Source organism: Haliotis asinina, chromosome 1 (assembly GCF_037392515.1).
Source record: "Haliotis asinina isolate JCU_RB_2024 chromosome 1, JCU_Hal_asi_v2, whole genome shotgun sequence".
Taxonomy (NCBI): Eukaryota; Metazoa; Mollusca; class Gastropoda; order Lepetellida; family Haliotidae; genus Haliotis; species Haliotis asinina.
Genome location: NC_090280.1, coordinates 86821567 through 86838989, shown reverse-complemented (window position 1 = coordinate 86838989; position 17423 = coordinate 86821567). Strand labels below are relative to the sequence as shown.

The 17423-nt window shown below is 41.3% G+C and overlaps 1 protein-coding gene across 1 annotated transcript; it reads right to left on the bottom strand.

Moving 5' to 3' along the window:
• Positions 1-5892: 5892 nt before the first annotated feature.
• Positions 5893-16979, bottom strand: LOC137276802 (uncharacterized). The gene is made up of 4 exons (XM_067808449.1): positions 16668-16979; positions 15292-15382; positions 10593-10781; positions 5893-6353 (listed from the first exon to the last, which is right to left on the bottom strand). The coding sequence occupies exons 1-4, from the start codon at positions 16977-16979 to the stop codon at positions 5893-5895; spliced, it is 1053 nt and encodes a 350-aa protein (XP_067664550.1).
• Positions 16980-17423: the final 444 nt, after the last annotated feature.

Below are 17423 nucleotides of genomic sequence, written 5' to 3'. Positions count from 1 at the left end.
CGTTAAAATACTGGTTGAACATTTGTGAAGTTGCATCAGCGTTTCAGAATTTGTGAAACCAACCTCTACAGTTTTACCAATTAGAGAAGACATGATAGAGAAAATCACTTTAGGATTCTGCGATTGGGAGACAATGAAGTGGTTGAGATAATCAGATTTCAATCTTTTCAAAAGTGTGTTTACTTCAAGTTGAACTCTTTTGAAAATATATCTGTCAATATCCAATCTTTCGTCAACGCCTTTCAGCGTTTTGATTTTGGCTTGATGAATATCTCCCGAATACCACGGGTTTTTCACCAAGTTTCTAGTTTGGGTTGGTGCGTGTAGATCCAGTACATCCGACAGCGTGACACTGAACACATCAGTGAGCTCGTTGGCATCTGTACATGTAAGTGGGTTTGAGAAAGCTCAAACTATCTTATGTCATCCTCCCCGAGGGACAAGTGAACAGCGTATTTATCTTACCGAACACCTCAATGTTAAGTCTGAACTGACTGAAGTATGATTATCGGATCTTACACTTCAGCCAATCTGTGTGAACCAAACGATTCGGATCATGCACCTTGCTGTTTTTTCCCGTAGGTATTAAAGTCGCCGCGATATAATTCCCCTTCTTAATATCACAGGGACTACATTTCCCTTCCATCGATTTGCATTCGTAAAACCTCTGTAATTTCCGTGCATCGTGCGTGATGATTTGTTATTCGAGATAACTACCACGAAGTACCGAATGTGTTGCTATTGGCAGCGGTGTGTCTTGCAATACACCTGTACACGATGTATATTGAAAATAAAAGAAATACGCTCAGCCAATCAGACAGCGACATTTATGTGTGAGGTAAGATAAGGGTACTTACATATAATCTTGGACGGAGGCCGTACTACTGCAAGAAAGACTTGACCGTGTCAAACTGAATGATTCAAGACGTTCCATGAATATTAACCACATTTAACAACAAACTGTATTATTCGCAGTTTGAGAACCCATGGGCAGCCAACAACAGGTCTTGTGTGGTTTGGGCAGATACACGATACAGTGTGCAAATGACGTAATCGAGTTCGATGTAGCAGATAAACATCATGTGTTGGCCAATTTCCGGGTGTTATTGAGTATTTGAAGCACGGGAATGCATTTGGAACCGACGGCGTCAGCCGGAGGTTTCAAATGAAACATTCCCGTGCTTCGGCCGTCGGTTCCAAATGCATTCCCGTGCTTCAAATACTCAATAACACCCGGAAATTGGCCAACACATGATGTTTATCGACATTGTAAACACAAAAGTAAACCAAAGGGTTTTACTGTCTGCACTCGTTTACATCGAGTACGGGGACAGCAGTGAAGTGTCATCAGCAGGCCGTTTCAGCTGGTTCCCATGGTAGCGTCTGGAGTTGCTCATTTGTGACGTCATTCTGACTTAACGTCACAATATGATTTGAATGACGTCACCACTGCTGATGACTCAACAAAACAATTGTTTGCGAGGTCAATACGCAGTGAATAGTCTTGCAGTTTTCTGGAATCTAATACCATTTGATCATGTTTTTCAACCAATCAGATTACAGAACACAGTGACGTTTGGTTTACAATGTCCTTATGTGACGTCACACGGGTTAGATTGTGAATTGTTCGTCTCCTGCAACTCATGGCACATGCCCAGTAGCCAGGCCGGACCATACAAATCGCACGTGCACGCACGTGCACGCACGTGCACAACGTGAGAGCTGAGCATATCTCAAACAATATTAACATGGTTCCTCTTTTAACTAAGAAAGTACATCATGCACGCATGTTTGTGGTTAGGTGCATGTTATTGTGGTCACGTAATCCTGCACACGCCCATGGTCGTGTTTTTACTAAAGACCATTTTGCATTCACCCCGCGTGGTTAGTTGAAATTGGCGTATGCGTTATACACCTGGCCAATATGGTCATCGCACATATTATCTACCGTGTACTACTAATTTTGAATACAATTAATTTCTCCAAAGGTGAATTTTCAGTGCTTTATTTATTCAGTATTTATCACTTGGCCTGACATAGTTTGCTGTCGCTACTTTTGGCGTTATTGAAACAAATGCGGATGTCTTTAATGAAGTTATATCAACAAAGGCTGTGTGGAAAGGTAAGTAAGGAGGCCCTATGACACTATAAAAAATGGCCACGTTGAGTGCAATGATATTGATTTCCATTTATATACTCCCAGAAATATAAATACAGAAGGTTTACTCGAACGGAAAAGACTTTGAAATTACCAGTTGGCTTGTCTTGGGTTTGGGGCTGTGCTCCAAGAGAGATAGAGGGTTATTGTCTTGGGATATATACGGACACTTGCGAAGACAAAGGGGCACCGCATCGCCACTGATCCTTGTAATCGTCCGAAACAGGCACTTCACAATATTTGCCATCGATGCATACAACGCGGAAATGCTACTGGTAACAAGAGCGAATGCACCTTTAAGAGACGTGCTAGCTTGCATAATACGGCTTCCTTTGCCAGACACTTCAGGTGACTGGATAATTGAGGTCGTGTGAACATGGAAACGTATTAAATGTCTGAAAATGAAGTTACATTAACAAAGTATTCCACATGATGGAAAGATAATTGTGCTGCTAAAATGAACTAAAAACCGTCGATATATATACACATGAACATTAATTAAGCACCACCCATTTTCATTATCGGGCAACTTGTACATGCTGTTCTGTGGCTAACAGTCTACCGATGATCCTAATTATATCAGACACCCTTACATGTTGTTCTGTAGCTATATCGGGCAACTTGTACATGCTGTTCTGTGGCTAACAGTCTACCGATGATCCTAATTATACCAGACACCCTTACATGTTGTTCTGTAGCTATATCGGGCAACTTGTACATGCTGTTCTGTGGCTAACAGTCTACCGATGATCCTAATTATATCAGACACCCTTACATGTTGTTCTGTAGCTATATCGGGCAACTTGTACATGCTGTTCTGTGGCTAACAGTCTACCGATGATCCTAATTATATCAGACACCCTTACATGTTGTTCTGTAGCTATATCGGGCAACTTGTACATGTTGTTCTGTGGCTAACAGTCTACCGATGAGCATTAGTGAAGCACCACCCATTTTCATGCTATAAGATTGTGTTTAACACAACACACTGGTCATTCATGGTATGGAAACCACACACGTGGTTATAATTGCGTTAACTGAACCATCTAAAGTGTCAATCCATCAACTACCAACACTGCTGCTACTTTCGGTTGTAATTTATTGACGGTCATATTGGGGCACTGAAACTCTTCAATAATCATGTCCAAAACTATGGTCACACAGACAATACCTGTGGTTCAACGTACACAAAGTTTTCAAAAAACGTTCACTGTTCAATCTAAGCCAACAGTACTGGTGACATCAGTATTTGGTGTATCCTCCCCTCGCACGGATAACTGTTGCAACCCTCCTCCACATGCTGGAAATCAAACGCTGAATGCGCATCATTGGAATCCTCTGCCATTCGTCATGAAGAGCCTGTGCTAGTTTCTGTAGATTTTGAATAGGTGGATCCCTTACTTGAACTTGACGCCCCAGACGGTCCCATAAATGCTCAACTGGGTTCAGATCAGGGCTTCTCGCAGGCCAAGGTAACCTGTCAACTGCGTTGTTCTGCGCGTATGCGATAACAGCTCTGGAACGATACTGAACCTAGCATGTTCAGTACTACCTACCAGTACTTCCTGTTGGTATCTTTGACCATTGAGTGTCTCTTGAATGGTGATAAGATTCAGCTTTCAATCATAGGAGATACACCCCCAAACCATTACTGATACACAGCCAAAGGGTTCAGTTGTATGGATCGTCCGTTGTTGATAAGCCACATTACTCCTTCTCCAAACTCGCCAACAGCCATCAGTAACACGAAAAAGAAAACGGCTGTCATCGGACCAATGGATCCTGCGCCATGCTCTCAGACAGTTGATTACACCGCCAAACGTTGAGCCTAGTTCAGACGTCCAGACGTCTAGCAGTGAGTAAGGGACGTCTGATTGGACGACGTGAACAGAGTCCAGCGGACCTGAGCCTCCTTCGAATGGTGCTAGTTGAGAGACAAACACCCACTCTCCATTGTTCTCAGAGATCTTTGGCATTGGGCCTGCGTCTCACTAGGCGAACTAGGGCACGGTCATCACGGGGAGTGGTCTTGCTCGGCCTTCCTGATCGTGGACGATCCTTGACGTAACCAGTGGCCGCATGGTTCCTTACAAGGCGACTAATGGCAGTGTGGTTGATAGTCAAACCCAATACTGCGACAGGACAAACCAGCTTCATGCATACCAGTATTTTCATATGCATCTGGTATTTTCAGAAAGCCTACGCCTCGGCATATCCAAAAAAGTTCAATTTCAGCACTGTTCACTTATTGATGCGTCGATAAGAACGCAATGAGAATACTTCATTCACCTTTTTATATCCCTCAGTCGCTTGTACCATGACAGAACTTTAGCATGAAAAGCATGTATTTGAGTCAGCACGTGAATTTCATGTTAACTGCATGTGTATTTAGGTATAACTAGTTGACTTCTGTTTTTGGGTCCCTTTTTGTTACAATCGACAATTGTTTTTGGTGGTGCTTACTTAATGCTCATGTGTATACATATATACCCTTGATATCCCGAATGATGCAGTCATGTTTGCCAGAAAAGGCGACTGTGTTTGTCTTAAGAGGTGACTAATGGGGTCGTGTGGTCAGGCTCGAGGACTTGGTTGACACGTCATCGGTTCCCGATTGCGGAGATCGATGCTCATGTTGTTGGTCACTGTATTGTCTGGTCCAGACTCGATTATTTCCAGACCGCCGTCATACAGCTGGAATATTGCTGAGTGCGGCGTAAAACTAAACTCACTCACTCCGAATGATACAGAAATATATATGATGTGTAAATATTAAATTTACATACGTTTCCCCGCATAAGGAATTTTCTGTTCCAGCCACAGTAAACAGATCGAAATCGGAAATTTTCACAACTTTTCAGTGAAGAAATGTATTTGAAATACTCAGTGGTCATGCATCAGGTATCCGTGGTGAGTCCGTCTCGTTGGTTAAGAACCCGTATGAATCTGTCCTTCGCTGCATTGTAACACACCTTTGCATGGGCAGCCCAGGGCAGTGAGGTAGCCTAGTGGATATCTAACCGTTAGCTCATCATGCCGAAAACCCTGTTCGATTCTCCACATGGGTACAATGTGTGACACCCATTTCTGGTGTGCCCATTCGTTATATTGCTGGAATATTGCTTAAAGCGGCGTAAAACTATACTCACTCACTAACTGGACAGCCTACGCGTTGATCCCTGCCTCTGATAATGATTCTCTGATATTTCCTCGAGATGTGTCTATAGTCGGCCGATGACGTTTTTGCTCTGAGCTTTTGTCAGGGACATGCACCGTTGCATCGTGTTAACAGCCACACTGTTCCTGTTGCATCGTCAATTCAATATGGTGTGTGTGACCGGCATGATCTTATGTTAAAATATGGTCCTCTCACCTTTAGGTTCTATTGGTTATAGTACTCAAAATCTTGTGCCATGTCTTAGTTCTTATCTAGCACATCTTTCTGAAAACCAGCGGCTCTTAAGGGACCTGATCTTGTGTATAATGCATGTGTTGAAATAGTCAACATTTATCAGTCAACATTTTCCTATGCACTACTGAAAATCGTTTTCTTTATTATCTGAATGAACACACTTTATTTAAAGCGTGCACGTGTGGTGTGTGCTATATTTTGTCATATTGCCCACTAGTTACACCAAACCACACTGTGTGCTCACTGCGGGTGACCAGTTTCTCTCTTTCTACCTTTACCATTAGTATTCTTCCCACGATAATGAACCTTGAGCTCATCAAAGTCACTGCTCTTTGAATAGCCACAGAGCCGCATTATCCACATAGCTGCTAACACTAATGTCATTGAACTCAGTGTGATTTTCTGCAGCATATTTCATAAACGTCTGTTTTCCAATAACCTGTCCCTTCCCGACAGAAATAACGTCTTTCTTCCAGCTCAGCCAAAATGGTCTATATTCCTGACAGGATAGCAGGGACGATTCCTCATGAATGATCAAAAAAGGACATCCAATGCACTGACGAATCAAAGATATAGTATTGCTATATCCTCCTACAACAACCTGGTAGGCGCCAGTTTGATTTGTGTCAGGACGATTGTGTAGGGTAATTTGGGCGTCGCGGCAGGTCTTCACCCAATACACTATGAAAGATTTACGTCCTGTCATCTTCCCAAAACTACCAACCGGTAACGGTAGGAAGGTGTAGGTTTTGAGGGCTGGGCTGTTGAATTTCAGGTACGGGCCTGGAAAAAAAGTGTAAAATATAAATAATTGTGGTCGCAGTCCCGTTATCGTGAAATGACTAAGAGGGTCAGGAATTTGGCGTCATTTTGTGTAACAGCAATCAATATAGTTCAGCCATGTCATATAGGTTTAACTTAATAACTTAATCAGCAAAAATGGATCACAATTTCCCGAAAAGATTGAGGTATACTGATTGTTGCTACACAAAATGACGCGAAGTGGCTGACCTTTTTTGTCATGTTACGAAATGACTGATTTCCCAATTTGACGGTAACACATACAGTAGGCAGGAATTGGACCTATTCTCATGGACCTATTCCCAGAAGTTTAAAAGCATGACTTTCCATGACGCCCTGGACATGTTCAGGGTCATACCATGAATGGACCTCGGAATCCAAACCACAGGCATAGCGAAGACGGAGGTTCAAGCAAGTCTTTTGTGATATGCAGTTTGTGCAAAGAAAGGCATACACTGACAAGGTGTTGGACAGTCACTTTGACATTTCATCATGATAGTTTGTTCAGTAATATCACATTTTGACGAGTGCGAGTGGGATGTGACTGGTCTTGGGCCGCAAAAAGAAAGCGCTCAGTTTCCCATTTAAGACCAGCTGACTTCACCCAGGCGATAGAGTCGGTAGGTTTATTGGTCTGTTCCACACACTGCATGTAAGCACGATGAAATGGTTTTTCGTTTTTCTCCACAAATGACCGACTCTGGGTAGACTTGATGAAGGACTTAACCTGATTTACACCCATCGCTGTACCGTCCAGCACTACATCGCCATCAACAAAATCAACCTCGAGCTCAATGTCAGATTCTGTCCAACAGCCTTAACATGCTTAACATAGCAATGGAATTCCTTGCTTCCACCACGAGTCTTGACGTGTATCACCAGAGGTTCATTCGATGAAACTATTGTAATAGCTGCCTAGAACATTCACCCAAAAACCAACTTCCTAGGGAATATTAAGAAGACCATCGCAATGTGGCTAGGGTCCAATGTAAACTCTAGCAAGGTTACGTGAATATGGAAGATTAAATTGGATAAATTCTGACTTTGAAGTATTGGGAATTAAATTTACTTTAAATTCACAGTTGGAGTGAGTGGGTTTAGCTATATGGCAGTGGTCTGTAAATAGTCGAGTCTGGACCAGACAATCCAGTGATCAACAACATGATCATCGATCTGCGCAATTGGGAACCGATGACGTGTCAACAAAGTCCTCAAGCCTGACCACCCGATCCCATTACGACAAGCATGGTCGACTTTTATGGCAAGCATGGGTTGCTGAAGGCCTGTTCTAAACCGGGACTTTCACGGGTCTTCACCATTGGACAATCTCTGGGACATAAATACTAGAAACAGACTAATAGAAACAATAAAACACTCCTGGCAAACTGGAGGAGAAGAAAGCTAGGAATGGCTATTTCTATGTTTTCCATATGGCAATATATTGCAGTTATTTCTGAAACATTGCAATACATATTGTGATACACTGACTGGAAGATTGCTGCGTACATCATGTGTTCATAATATCCCTCTCTGTGCGTGACGACCCGTGAAAGTCCCGGAGCAGAGCAGGCTTTCAGCCACCCACGCTTTGTATAAAGGGCGACTATGCTTGCCGTAAGAGGCGACATACGGGATCTGGGGGGTCGGGCTCGCTGACTTGGTTGACAAATGCCATTGGTTCCCAATTGCGCAGATCGATGCTCATGCTGTTGATCATTGGATTGACTGGTTCAGACTCGACTACCTTCAAATCTCCGCCATACAGCTGGAATATTGCTGAGTGTTGCGTAAAATTCAACTCACTCACACTACGTGTGACATCACTCCCTTAGTTACTGTTACGCCATACTTTCTGGCATCCAGTCCCCATTGTGTATGGCTGTATGCCAGTGATATACACATCAATAACATTTTATGTAACCTTAAAATGGAATATTTAAAATCAAGTACTGCAATCTTTAAATCAAGTACTGCAATCTTTAAATCAAGTCCTGCAATATTTAAATCAAGTACTGCAGTATTTAAATCAAGTACTGCAAGACCATTTGGCGAACATAAAGACAGAGGTAAGATTATGACACGATCTTCAGATCACTTTTTAGACGGGAAGATGCATTCTGGTGATTGTGCGTAAGACAAAGCTGTGAATGAATTCGTAAAAGTGAACTTTTAATAAGAGTACAGGCATGAAAGATGTACTGAGAAAATTCTCATATCAGTTATTTTATATGTCAGTTAGTACCGGATAAAATACACATAGGATGAATGGTCTATAGCATTTTTCATAAAATCTGTTGTATACGAACCTCATATACACTCAGTTTGCAAACTACACCTTGCATCATAACGAATATTTAAGTTTAATTTTAAAAGGTTAGAATGACACGATTTGCTCTCCTGTAAACTCTTCTATTTCGGATGATTAAACAAAATGTTTTAATAATAGTCATGGCATATTTAAAAATCAAACCCTATATATTAATTAGTTGTTTTCAATACTACGAAATAGACGCCAAAAACATTTTATATCTATTTCCCTGTGTGCTTTAGAATTTCATTATACAGTACTACAACATTTGTAAGACTTACGCCTTTATGATAAATTGATAACATGTGTCCCATTATGTAACAAACAAAACTGTAAATCGTGACATGGTCACCCGGAGCCAGATGCTCTACTAATATACCCAAACAGAAAATTGTTCTATTTCAAACCACCTAATTCTTCCAGATGTGACATATGAAACCATCCAAACCCCGATATGGAGAAACTTAGTGGATAGCCAAATCATTTATTCTTGTGATTCGACGTTGCGATATAGGATCTTGTATTGTTATCAAGAAAGGATACATTAATATGTATCGAAGCGTCGCGCCACGTACATTAAAAGATAAAAAAACCTCTTTATCCATAACGTTTCTCCTTATCTGTTGCACAAATATGCCACTCAAAGAAGGCATTCAAACTCACAAAACTGAAAGGATTGAGTAGTATACTTACATGAATCCAAAAGATAGAAAGAACGTATGCTGAAGAATCTGAACCTATTGCCAGATACTGTACCGGTCCTGTTTATCCCTATAATTCACTTATAGCTCTCAACAAACACATTTAGACATGTATCGTCTTTAATGTATTTTGTTTTTAGCGCCTATGATAAGAACTTAATCATCTCCCAACACAGTCCCACTTATAGCAGGCATCTGTATCTATGTTCTAACCAATAATTCATGTTAACAAGCATGAGTCTCATTAACTTTCACTTTTCAGTCGATCAGAATTTTCTCACTTGAAAGTGGAAATAGATGTCAGACACAACTCTGGTTACTCTGAACTGCAATTCTTTGTAGTTGTTGAATAACAAAATGGTATTTACAAATATATTTTAATTTTAAACTGTAATAACACCACAGTTCTATATTTTATGACGACGTGTGAACAGCATGGTCTTAACTAAGGCGTCACGGACGTTTCCTGTTTGGCGAGGTCGTAAAATGAATCAGAATGCATCTGCCTCACTGGTTACACCTGTTAAATGTTTTTTTTAACGCTTATTCAGTGTAATTAGACTGATATAATATCAATTCCGTACCAGACCGCCAAACGTTTGCAGCGTCAGAGCATCGTTTTGAGATTTCCGGTATTTCCTGGTTTCCGTTTGTCAGAGCCCGCTGTACGACTTGTTTGCAAAGATTAGAAGGAGTCTAGTGTTGCAATATACCTACACCCAGCGTTTAGATGTATCAAATCATACTGAGCAATACTATGTATCCAGTTAAATGAGTTAGTCTAAAGATTCTGGACTGGTTCGTGCACTAGGATGCGCAGTAGGACGAAACCCAGTCAACTGGAAACGAGACTGTTTTGTAATCACTTTTTTGACTTAACGTGTTGGGTCACCAGACCAGTGAAGATCCGGATTAGAATTGATGTTCAGCGACTCTTTTGTGACTAAAGCGATCGTGTGGTGGCTCTCGGCGCGCTCACACATTCTATCGTATCCTTATTGCGCAAATCGATGCTCATGTTGTTGATCATTGGATTGACTGGTCCAGACTCGATTATTTACAGGCCGCCGCAAAGCAGCTGGAATATTGCTGAGTCCGGTGTTAAACAGTAACCAAGGAAAGTTTGATAAATGTTTTGTCAAATTATAGATTTAGCCAGGGAGTCACGAAAGATCGATAAGGTGGCCAGAATGCACTGTATAGACGATTTACCTGAACAGGTGATCGTGGGTGTGGTCCAACTCCCGTTCTTCATGCAGGTGTTGTTGACACTGAGAACGTCCAGCGGTACATCTAGGTAATTGCTGTGGCAGGTACAAGACCGAGTTCCTCCCGTCAGCATAGATTTATAACTGCAGGTTGCATGTGGAAGGGATTCTTCTGAACATACATACACGTCAGCTGGCGAGAAGAAATATATTATTAAATTTTGACGAGTGTATGATACATAGAGATTATTACACGAGCAAGCGCATCGTACGACTTAAACGAGCATGATAGTTCGTATTCCCCAAGAGAGAACGAGGTCAGTACATAATTTTCCTTGAGTTTCGTATAAACCGTATGACACATTTTCTCAGGTGTAATAATGTCTATCTTATCCATGTTATTCATGTACATTTATACAGTAAAACATGGTGAGCAAGTGTGACGGCCGCCTTCATTGACGTCACGTTCATAGTATCAACTGTCAGTCCTCCTGATGAAGGGATCTGTAATGACACCGAAACGTGTGGAAAAGATGAAAGAAGATTAATCCAGTACATATCTTGGTCATGTTTTTTACAACTTCTGAATGCCCCTAAACCACGTCACGTTCAACTGTTTAATGACGTCACGGAAACAATATTCCAGCAATATCACCAAAAATGGGCTTCCCACATTGTATCCATGTGGGGGATCGAACCCGGGTTTTCGGCGTGACGAGCGAGCCCTTCAACCACAAGGCTACCCTACCGCCCCGACATGCAAAAGTGACGTGTACATGTATACAAATGATATATATGATTCACTACATGAGTGATAATGAACAACACTCAACCAAATTACACTTGGTAGACTGAATCCCAGTGTAGAGAGTGTCAGGAATCTGGAGGCGGATCAAACCTATATCGCCCACACTAATATAAGTATTGAAAAAGCAAAAATCAAATACGCTAATATTTCTGGTATTTCTGACATTCAGCCTGTTTGATAAATTTTGCATAACTACTTAAAGGTGCTATTTGATACTTTTTTGTATTTTCTTATAATAAAATACAGAAACTATATGTCTGTATACCATACACGTCTATGGCTTTTGTTATTAGTTATTAAAAATAATTACTACGTATCTCTGAATATGGCATATGGGCTGCAATTCCTCCGTATTAAACATTCCACGTTAGCAGAATTAACTAACACGTTCAAAATCTTTTCAATATACATTGCGCTGCAAAACTTATAGACAGATAAGATAATCTCTGTTTTATTCTATCGTTAACTGCTAAACTGTTTGAGAGGCATTCTAGAAGTTGCTGAGATAAAGATGACAAGAATTTTTATGGATGATCAACTTCTTTATTGCAGGGTAGCGACGTTTCGGTATAGATTCTTATACCGTTTTCAAGCGTGTGGGGAATGGCAGGGGGAGTACAATATATATACAGCAGAGATGAGCATGTGATGACAATACAACAATAACAGGATTAACAATAACTATTTGAGGTAACAATACATTAGAGAAGTGTTGAGGTAAGCTGATTAAGGACTGAAGCCAGCGGGTGAGTTGACAGAAGCCAGAGTGAGATGAGTGGATTAATTGGTGGAAGCCAGGGTGAGTTGAGTGGATAAATTGAGACTGGGGGCCAGAGTGGGTTGATTAATTAGTGTTAATGATGCAGTTGAATGCCGGAGATCTGATCTGAAATGGCGTTGCTTCGTAAAGTATTTATGTATTTATTGTTGGAACGTTCACCATAATTGTTTCCATGTTCAACTTTTTAATTGACTCAGGTATCTCGGAGAATACTCAAGGGTTTCACTTGTTCTCCTGTTCATAATCTAAAGCTGGACCCAGTGACGTGAAGTGAGATGGGGTTTAACGTCGGACTTGAATTAAGCATGAATACCCCAGTCAGTCACATTATACTGACTACTAGACAGCGCCAGTACCATCCTTTAACGTCTTTTGGTATGACCGGGAATCGAACCCGCGACCTTCCGCTCACCGGGCGGACGATCTAACCACTACACCACGTAGGGGAGCCCATATGACGAGTATCTTACAGAGGGAATTATAATGTATCATTCATAATAATAACAAAGCCATGTTACGAGCAACATTCTTGGTTTGAAGGTGCAAATTTTCTAACAAGGTCTAACACACATTGTTTGATGCAAATGTTTCCTTTAAAGAGAAATGTCTGCATTATGGCATGTAGCAGTGATTCCATGTCCTTCCGGCATTCTTTCGACGTGCTTCATTTAGTTGTGTCATGATCACTTTATATACTGAGTCAAAAAGAAGCTTCTCATTCTTTCTTCAGGGCACTATCAAAGAACCAGAGATGGTAAGATGGTTAAATTGTTGTTATTTCATTGCTGAGTTCTGTGTGATGTACTCGATACAATGACAGTGCCACAGTCAGTTCCGTTAGGCTACACCGTCGTTCCAAAGCATGGGCACACAGAATGTCAAATCACAAGAATATATTCGAATTTTTTGTACTCGATGTACTCGATACAATGACAGTGCCACAGTCAGTTCCGTTAGGCTACACCGTCGTTCCAAAGCATGGGCACACAGAATGTCAAATCACAAGAATATATTCGAATTTTTTTCAGTTCAATAAATTTTATGACCGCCCCGCGCATTCACCACTGCCAAACACCGTCTCCTCATCGTCTGCCTGATGCTTGTGAACACGTGGTTGGGGATTCTGCGCCATTGCTCTTGCAAGGCAGCGTCAAGTTCCTTCAAATTCTGAGAATGGTTCCTAAGACCACGAAGCCTTCTCCTAAGTGCATCCCAAACGTGCTCTATTGGATTAAGGTCAGGGGACCTCGATGGCCAGTCATAACGTTGATTTCAGCGTTTTGAAGAAAATTTCGTTTCAACATCGCGGTATGCGGTCGAGCATTATCACTGTAGAACATTATCACTGCTGGAACTGTAGACCTGGGAAAAGATGAGTGAGAGGAACGAGTTTAGGGGTGAGCACCTGATTGCGGTAAGCAGCAGCTGTGAGGTTTCCACGGATGACCAGAAGTCGGGAACGGTTGTTCTCACAGAAATCACCCCACACCATGCAACTTCCGCCCCCGAATCCGTCGACTTCCTGTACACAATACTGGGCATACCAGACTCTATGTCTGATGTCTGAGGGAAAACCTGGATTCATCGCTAAAGACGACTCAATTCCAGTCTCTCTGGGTCCATCGGAGGTGGTGTTGGGCCCACACCAGACGTTGACGTTGATGAAACGGCGTCAATATTGGCGCCACGAGAATGGAGATTGGCAGCCCGCAACCGATTTTAAATGGTCTGTGAGGACACTCGACCTCTAAATATCTCAGCCCTGGTTCGTGCTGCCGGCAGAAATCTGTCACGTGGGTGACGTAGGATGATATGACGGTCTTCTGCTCGTGACGTCACACGTGGACGACCCGGCCTTGGGCGATCAGAAGTGGTGCCAGTTTGTTGTAGACGACCTCGCAAGTCATACAAAGTACGACGACTGCATCCCATTGCTCTTACGACATCAATAACTGATCTTCCAACAAAGCAGCATGCTAACGGCACGTTCACGTTGCACATCTGACAATCGTGGCATTTAAAGTACCGTTAGAACTATGGTTTAAAAGTGTGTTTTTTACAATTATTGAGGCCAATGCTACGACGAAAACTTCGAAGTGAAGATCACGAGATCGACTGCACGTGCAAAACCTGATTTCGCACTAACGTCATTTGCACGAGTTTGAGTGGGTTTTGGTAACGTTTTTCTAGAGATAGGGATCCCGTTTTTCTAAAGATAGGGATCCCATTTCGGATACATAGACATATCATCAGAGAAAAATTATTCATTATTTTTAAAAATTACATTTTGTGAAGTTTCTGTTTTTTACTCAGTATATAGTTGTTAAGAGAAAGTGCCAGTGCCAAGTTCACGATTTTTCATCTATCACACTTTTATTCAGTTTGACTTACGTGGGGGGTGCAGCGTTTTGGCGATACGTTGAACAATATTGTCCCATTAAGGCTTTACACACTGTTGTCATCACGTAGTGTCGAGCGAAAGCGTTTGCTTCTTGTCTTTTATATAAAAACAATTATCAGTTACTCCTTCTTCGATTGTCAATCCAGATCTGAACACGTATTGGTGATTTTAGATATACTCACTAACACCATCCTACACTTATTATCCCTAAGCACGTCCCGCTTGACTTTTCCATCGAAAAGGATAAATATTTAAAAGATTCAACCCATAAAAGGCACTGTATTATTTTTAGGAGTCATTCCATTGTTGCGTTTTAAAAGAAGTTTAAATTCGAAGTTATCTGATAGTTGCTTTCCCTTATAGCTTGTAAATGAAGACGAAATTACTAAATCGAAAGATATCTTAAACGAACATGCGTGGATGAAGTGTGAATTGCCATGTTTACGATTTTAAACGAATTGGGCTAAACACACGGAGGCAGATTTTCAAATGCAAGTACAGCTAACTCAATATTACAACATCATGCATACATGTTTAACTGATATCCCTGTGACAAACGTGATGGTACCTAATTTCTTCAAGTTACTTGATAACTGCACATTAAAATTGCTTGACCAAGCCCTCTCACGCCCTTCAGATCTTCGTGTGTACGACTACCTCATTATTCCATAATTATGCAAACATTCTTGAGTCTCACTAATCAAGTTACTTACCCTCCATGCACAATGCCTCATTAGTGACAGGATGCATGCTACACCGCTTCCCAGGAAGACAGGATAGATCTGCACAGGGGCCCATCAGGTCCTTTTAACAAAATATATGCAGATTCTCAGAAAACTAGTGGATTTCACATTATGTGAGGTCATGTAAATAAATACCGATTTCTCATTAATGTGTTCGACGTCAGTTAATTAACGAACCACGTCACAAGTTCATTCCGACCTGAGTTCCAGATGAGCAAACAGTGAGTGAGTGAGTTTAATTTTACGCCGCACACCGCAACATTCCTGCTATATGGCGGCCGTCTGTAAACAATCGAGCCTGGACCAGAAAATCCGGTGATCAACAACATGAGCATTGATCTGCGCAAATGGGAACCGATGACATGTGCCTGACAAGCGTAGTCCCTTTTTGTGCCAAACATGGGTTGCTAATGACCAATTCGCAACCTCGTCTCAGTTAAGGAAGAAAAGTAGCTTAATATGATTAACGATTATGTGTAGGTCACCTTTGTCCAAAAGTCCGGCTAGTGACGACCTTGATTTTTGAAAAGAAAAAGAATTTAATATAATCAGATTTTTAAGAAGGGACACTGGAGATGTAAGTGAGTGAGTGAGTGAGTGAGTGAGTGAGTTTAATATTTCAATACTTCAGACATATGGAGATCTAAGTACGCCTACTCTAACGTTACTCACAATACTGTATGACAAGACATGCAGTGAATGGCATTCACACGTTTGGCTTTTAGTCCGATAAGCTAACGCATCAACCACTGGACTACCCGTCTGTCCAGTATTATGTACCCGTGAAAGATATATTAGAATATTGGCCTTCACTAACCCATGCTTGTCGTAAGATTCGACTAACGCGATCGGATGGTCAGGCTAGTTCATTTGTTTGACACATGTCTAGGGTTTCTGTTTGCGCAAATCGATGCTCATGCTGTTGATCACTGGATTATCTGGTCAAGACTAGATTATTTTCAAACCGCAGCCATATAGCTGGAATATCGCTGACTGCAGCATAAAACCAAACTCACTCACTCATTATTATGTATTGTGTGAGTGAGTTAGTGAGTGAGTTAATACGTGTCGTCACATCGGTAATATTTCAGCCATATCGTGACAAGCAGATTTTATAAATTAAAGATAAATGTATTCTTAAGATAAAATATTCTTAAGATAATATATTCTTAAGATAAAACCTGTCGACGATGGATAGTAAAAGTGCTATGTCACAGTATATATTGAGTTAAAACTAGAATGCTACTCTAAAATCAGATCACTAAACAATACGATCTAAACACGGGCTAATGATCACCAGCATCGGAAGGAAGATTACCATTCTAAGGATCATGGGGACTATGAACACATATCTTTGGCCACTGCGAAACATCACTGTGTTTCCAACCCGTCTTTTCCACAAGGTCTGTCAGCGCTGTGTTACTGTCTTCCATATGCAGATGGCACAACCCAGTGGAAGGTTCAAATCCAAGTGACAAACACTCGGAATGAGACATGCATTCCGCTACACACTCACGTGCAACAAGACCTTTTTCTTTAATGATGCCGTACAGGTTGTTTTCCAGGTAGCGGTCATCTGTGATGCCTGTTTCATTGAGGCAAAGTAAATGAACTGTTTGTATGAACGTTATTTTGATGAGCAAGATCAGATTTGTCATGTTCCTGGAGCAGAGAAACTGAATACAACTGACAATGTCTGCTGCCGCTTCACTGCCGCCTATTCAGAGTAGAATCATTATCGATTTTCTACAAATCCACACTTTCAACACTGAACAATTCACAATAGTTGCAGTCAGAAGAATGTTTTAGTGATGAGGTGCCTCCTGTATTCCTGGTGAAGGAGCACGCATGCGCTCCGATACGTCGTGTTATTTAACAATGAAGAAGTTGACATGTATAAGTCTTGCTTTGCTTAAGAATTCCAGTTCTATATGCCCTTCAAAGATATAATTTAGTGAGTTTATCAATTTTCCACAGTCCATCATCTGATCTTAACAGATCTGCTGCTTCTATCACTGAAATATACGCAGTGAGTGTAGTCAGAGAATGGTGTAGTCACAGAAAGGTGTAGTCAGACAAAAATGATTTAGCGAGTTGACATT